This window comes from Otolemur garnettii, unplaced genomic scaffold, assembly GCF_000181295.1.
Source record: "Otolemur garnettii isolate 467f Iridium unplaced genomic scaffold, OtoGar3 scaffold00236, whole genome shotgun sequence".
NCBI classification, from domain to species: Eukaryota; Metazoa; Chordata; class Mammalia; order Primates; family Galagidae; genus Otolemur; species Otolemur garnettii.
In genome coordinates this window covers 1,716,619-1,722,874 of record NW_003852631.1, presented here as the reverse complement: position 1 = coordinate 1,722,874, position 6,256 = coordinate 1,716,619, and the positions used below count along the sequence as shown (strand labels likewise).

The following is a 6,256-nucleotide window of genomic DNA, read 5'->3' as shown; positions in this document are numbered from 1 at the left end:
AAAGCCATTTTAAATCAAAGCCCACTTAAAAAATACTCCCAGGCACGTTTTATTTACAATAACTACTTGAAATGAAGTAGGCCGTTAGCTGAATGTTATTTTAAAATTTTATTTTTGCAGCAGACTTTGCCTATTCTCTATATTCCCCATTGTGTTAGAAATCAACTGTTTAACAGTAAGCCAACAACTTACAGAAACAACAGGAGTCTGGAGTATTTGGTTGGAATAAATTTATTTCATCTGTCTGTAAACAAGGTGTTTAATAGTTATGGCATTTTTTTAAATGCATATTAAATCAGATGAGTTAGACTGTATCCCAGATGTAACAAAGTGCAGGGAAAGAAATGGACAAATCAGCAACAAGATTTGTTTTGAAATCTGTACATTATCCACAAGGCCCAAACAATAGAAGCAAATACTAGAATGTCCCTAAAGTAGTGCCATTCGAAAGAAACCCTTAATAGGTCAGTTAAAATCCATCTCACAATAGCAACAGTTCATCTTAACAATAGTATGGCACAGAATACATATGAAAAAAATTCATCACAAGACAGCCAAGTCCACAATAATGCAACTTCATATAAAAACTCAAGCTGCAAATAAAAATTGGTCCTATGAAGAACGAACTGGACACACTCCAGATGGTTATGTTGGGATACCTAATGTCCATAATGGCAGCCTTTTACAATTTTACTAAAGAGTAGAGCTGGTATGCAAAGAAAAAGACAGGAACAAAAATCTGAGCTATTGCAATGATGGAATGTCCCTGGGGATTCAATCAGTATGGTTACCATAAGGTCATGGGAGGAAGTGCTTTTTGCTCTTGTTTTGCTGTTGCACTGTCTGTATGTCCTGCAGACACTATGAAAAAAGGTTTGTCTCTAGCTAAGTGCAACAACAATACTAAAAGCAAACTACTACAGCTCTCAATAGCTCATCCACAAAAGAGAGATTAATTGGTTAAATAAACCAAGCACTGCTTAAAAGAAGATGGAAGCAAACCAAAGGCCTATGTGTGAAGGGAGGGGCTGGGAAAAAGAGAGGAGTGAAGTAAAGATACATGCACTTTTTCCTCCCAACCATGCGCTACAAAAGGAAGACTAAATGAGCCAAGTAAATGCTCAAAGTGCTGAAAAGACATCGATCAAATTAGAGATTGTACAACCGGCACCTTGCTTAATATTAACTTATTTTAGTAATCAATATCCCATTAATTGCTAAGACAAAAGTGATGCCCAACTTGGCATGCCCCCTCCCCCCAATTTCAAGGTATCATGCAAATCACTGTTGTGCTGCAATTATGTTGCCAGATAAGGGTTGGTTACATACAGTTGTTAACATACAAATGATCCATTGGGCAAACAGGAATCATGACATTAGAAAATAGGTAAAGAAAAATTAGCTACCAGCTATAGTTTGGTAGCACTGTGACCATAATTGGGGTGGTGATGAAGACAGTTGCTAGGTAGATGGGGAGAGGCTGCTTACACATCAGACCTCCTCAGGTATAAAGCGAGTTCATATGCTTTCTTGTTAAGTGTGCCTCCGTGGACACCTTCCTTTCCCATGACTATAACCAATGCTGGAGTACACAAGGAAACAAAACAAAAGTGAACAGAATTATTTAAGGGGGGGAGGGCAGAAAGAAAGACACCTTTCCCCACCAACAGAGGGATACAAAGGAGACACAGGTTCATACCCCATCACCCTGCATTGCTAATAAAATTTCCAGAATTAAGACTGAAGCTTACAGCTAGGAAAGTTTAAGAGCAATTTTCCCCTAATACTTAACAGTCTGCCTAGCAGCTAGAACCCAGAGTCTCTCAAGTATTTTGCCATTGAGTATGCCTTCTTATTCAATCCGCCTCCATGGACCCCTTCTTTTCCCATTACAAAGACCAAGACTGAAAGAGAAAGAAGAAAAGTGTTTCAAAAGAAGTGTTAATCAAGAAAGTCACATAAGTTTTAGCAGACAGACCCGATTAATAAGTTAACATTAAGTTAGTTTTCCATGAACTGTCAAGCACTGAAGCTACTCAGGTCTCCAAAAACAAGAACTTTCAAACTACTAATACACTAAAAATAGAATTCAGTTCACTACTGATTGTGCCCTGAAAGCAAAATCAACAAAGTAGCAAAATTCTGTACAACTATCTTCACACTAGCTACCAGGGGAAAAGTGTAATCATATCTATGCTATGTCAGGGCAAAATATTTCTGATTTATGTGAAAAATACATATTACTTGCCCCCCAAATATAAACACAAAAAATTAGTATTTACAAATTCTCCGCAAACCTAACATGCTTAGTTTAGTCTAATCAGTGAAGCTAAGTGTTCCACTTCCAGAGGAAAATGAAGATCAAATTTTAAATACCATTTTCAATTCCATTCAGAAAAGGACAAATTAAATGTATTTAAGGCCTGTGCTTACTTAGAGTCTCCCTGTGCTATCCTTGGTTTTAAATGAGTCTAAAATCCTGACATAGACTTATTATTTCTAATAACAGGGTCTTTCATGATACAAATCAAAGGTTTATCCCCCAAATATATGTCCATGTCAAATTTTATATTCACTGCCACTAGATGTCAGTAATGCTGTACAGTATAAAAATCTTCTGGTTTCATGTCCCATGGTTAATGCTTCTTTTTCAGCATATTTATCTCTGAGCACAGCTGATGTTTAGAGTTGTCTACTCTTTTAAAGTCATCTGATTTTACTATTAATACTAATAACTGTCAACTCAGAGCAGAATATGTGTAACTTTTAGGACATTCCCAGGGAGTGGTAGAACCACAGCAATTAATTAAATACATTCAAGTCCCTTCTCATGGGACTTAAAATTAGATGTGCCAAGTCTGCTGTATGAAGTTACAGAAGCCCTCTTTATTTACCAAATATTTTATGTATGTTAACACACGTAAATGTATTTGCAAATGAAGTAGATGTCAATCTCAATTTCCAAAGTTTCTTTTGAAAACATAAAGAGACTTCCTTTAGTGCAGTTAAGAGTTTCTATAAAGTTGACAACAGTCTGCAGACACCAGAACTTTTGGACCAAGTATATAAACTACATGTAATTTTCTACTTTTCAAATGTTTCAAATGTCTAAGTCTCAGACACACTTAATTCCTGGAAAATATTTTAGTAAATGAACAACTTATTCAAAAACCCTCACCTAGTTATTTCTCTCTTCCCTAGAAAAAGTCCTAATAGAAAAATGAACCAAGGCTAATTTTTCCTTCTTCATGCTGAGTGAAATGATTAAAATGCAAGCAAGAAAAAGAAAAGAGATGCAAAAGTCAAATACTCAAAGGAACTAAAATAACCAAGTGATGTGAACAATGTAACAATCGGATACACCATATGATTGTCGTTTGATATGTCACACAGTTTAAGAGACTGGATTTTAAGGTCATTCAAAGCTGAAATGACTTGATATGAATGTTCAATTTTAGAATACAATCAGGGTCATGCTATATAAGAGGCCATGCTGTATGTGCAGCTACCCTAGAGTAGGTAAATCTAAAACAGTCCTCCTCTTCGGTGCTGGGCAGTTCACAAAAAAACCACCTTAATAGCCATTATGGACTAACTTTTATTCAAAATGTTAAAGAATCTGCTTAATAAGCTGTAATGTGGCATGCAACTTTTAAACCAAAAGAATACTTTGCTTACCTCTACCAGCTCTGCCGACAGCAACATTGTATGTTGGCTCCCCACCTTGACTCTTTGTCCGGATGTCCATTGTGCAGTCACCATCGACATACAGACTATCTCTGATCACTGAGCACTTCTTTGCGCCGAGAGTTAAACCGTTGGTAAAGAAACCTTCCCGGTCTTTTCCTACAATCATATCTATTTCTATTGGCTGTCCCCCCCCAAAAAAAATAGGAAGAGAAAGAAAAAGTTGTAGTTAATTCCTTTCAGGGCTCAATATAACAGGAGAGACTGTGCTAAGTTTATACCACTATAAGACAGCCACATTTCACTAATATAAAATCACCACTCTTTTCTGATGAATTCCTTAATCCTAATGATTACATATTTTTCTGTCAGTTAATTTGATTTCATATTTAACAGTGTGGTCTGCTAAGACCAGTCTATACAAAGAATCTCTAAACAGCTAATAGTTGACCCTCAACAAACTGCAAACTTAAGTTATTTATAAACTAAATCAAATCAGTTGGTACCTGAAAGTGCTTATGTAATGGTAGAGATTCAGCAACAGACACTGTCAACACAGCTTGTCTATCACATTCAGTCACATTATAGTCATATCGCAACAAATTTAACATTGCTTTGAAGATTACTGAAATAAAGCCCATGCTGAGCAGATTTATTCACTTCCCTTCTGCTTAGAATAACTTGAAATATCCCTGATGATATGAACTTCTATTCCTAGAACTCAGAGCATTTCCAGATTCATATTTCCCTCCTATTTTTCTAGCCACTACTTTTTTTCTTTCCAACTTCCCTTCCCCTCTGATTTCAGTGATCAGTTTTCCCTTCTGGGCTAATGCAAAAAGGATTCTTGTCCACAACACTGCAGTAGGCAATTAGTAAAAAAGAATAAAGAAAATGGAGGGAGATTGGGAAAGAAACTGAGGTAGCCACCAGAACCGGAAAGAAAAAAACGTGCATTCTAACATTCCATGAATATGAAGGAAGGCGTCGCCCCCATCAGAACTGCAGAGTCATAGCAGGCCCCAGCCATTTCCAAGCACACTCCCGCAATCTTCCCAGCCAGACAGCGGGAACTCACACACAAAGACAAGAGGACCGCGGGGGTGGGGGTGGGGGGGGGAATGATCGCCAGATGCCAATTCTCTAATTCTAGTCCACTGCGGGTAGAGGAGACCTTAAACTACTACTATCGAGAACTGAGTTCTACAGTTAGAATTTAAACCATGTTAAGCAGTAAAAGAACAATTAGCACCAGTAATTCCGGGAACCTGAATTTTGGCGTTTGATGGGAAGGGAGCGTGGGGCTGTCCTATGAAATTAAGGGAATGGTCTCCTACTTGATACAAGTGTCACAATTTTATAAAGATCTTTGGGTAGAAATAGGCAAAACAATAAGTATACTTGGAGGCTTAATGACAAACATTAACCCAAACATGTGGCAACAAAGTCAAAACCACCAAGTCTCAAGAAAATTAGGCAACGTGAACCATAAATCTGCATTAGCTCCTTTACTACCACCACTAAAGAGGGAGGGACTTGGGTAAGTGAAGTGTTCCTCCAGCTATCGCAGATTATAGAAAGCCCCCGAAAAGGATCCCCTTTTGGAGTTATGTTGCGTAACTGGGGATAACGGTTTATCGATGAATCTTCATAGGAGGAAGAGAGAAATCAATGGCAGTTCGCCATCTTGGAGAATTAAAAAAAAAAAAAAAACCTATAGAGCCAGAACTGAAGTCGAGATTCACGAATCCACCTACGCGGGCGGCGTACATTTCTCGCAAACCCCAGAGGCCTGGACACCGGCAAACCTACGCAAAGTGGCTTCGAGAATCCCGGGGGCCGGGCCGCGGCCGCCGCCTCCCACAGCCCCAGGCGCGGGCGGCGCGCTGTCCGCGGAGCGAGGGGCGGCCCGGCCGCCGGGAACCTCCGCCCGGGTCCCGCGCGCCGGGTCCCGGATCCCGGATCCCCAGACCCCGGCTTCCACCCCGGGACGGGCAAAGCAAGCCTCAGAGCTTCCAGAGGAACTAGGGGAACCGCACTGGGCGGGGGGAAGAGGAGGCCCCCGTTTCCTCGGCCGGTGCGTGCGCCCTCCCCCCACTCAGGCACCCGGACCGGCGCTGGGATAGCTGGGGGCGCAGGGCCCGGGCAGACCCGGGGACCGGCCGCCACCCCCGCCTCGCAGCTCAGCCTCCGGCGAGGGGGCGTCCCCGGGCCTCAGCCTCTCCGCTTGCCCGGCAGCCGCATCCTCGGCGCCCGCCGCCTCGCACACCTGCCGGCTCGGCCCTCCATGCCCCGGCCCGGCGCTGCGGCACCCCCGCAGCCGGCCATCCCGCTCCGGTCCGAGGACCGGGGTCCTTGCCGTCACCGGTCCTCACCGTAATGCTCTGGAAGACGCCCCCGGCCGTGGCTGCCCAGACGTATTTGGCGTCGCAGTAGCCGACAATGGCGGCCTCCTGGCAGCAGCCATCGCACATCAGGTTATCCACGTAGCTCTGCCAACCGGCCATCTTCGAGCCCTTCGCACTGCAGCGGGGACGGCGAGGAGCAGCAGGCGCAGCGGCGGCGGCGG

At 42.4% G+C, this 6,256-nt stretch overlaps 1 protein-coding gene across 2 annotated transcripts; it reads right to left on the bottom strand.

Moving 5' to 3' along the window:
• Window positions 1-213: 213 nt before the first annotated feature.
• On the bottom strand, window positions 214-6,250 carry PFN2 (profilin 2). 2 transcript variants are annotated; one of them, XM_003802195.1, is made up of 3 exons: window positions 6,063-6,250; window positions 3,679-3,871; window positions 214-1,904 (listed from the first exon to the last, which is right to left on the bottom strand). In XM_003802195.1, exons 1-3 carry the CDS (start codon window positions 6,192-6,194, stop codon window positions 1,807-1,809), a joined length of 423 nt encoding a protein of 140 aa, XP_003802243.1. In that variant the 5' UTR covers window positions 6,195-6,250; the 3' UTR covers window positions 214-1,806. The 2 variants fall into 2 exon arrangements, with proteins under 2 accessions (XP_003802243.1, XP_003802244.1); XM_003802196.3 differs by having other exon boundaries at window positions 214-1,582.
• Between the last annotated feature and the right edge of the window lie 6 nt (window positions 6,251-6,256).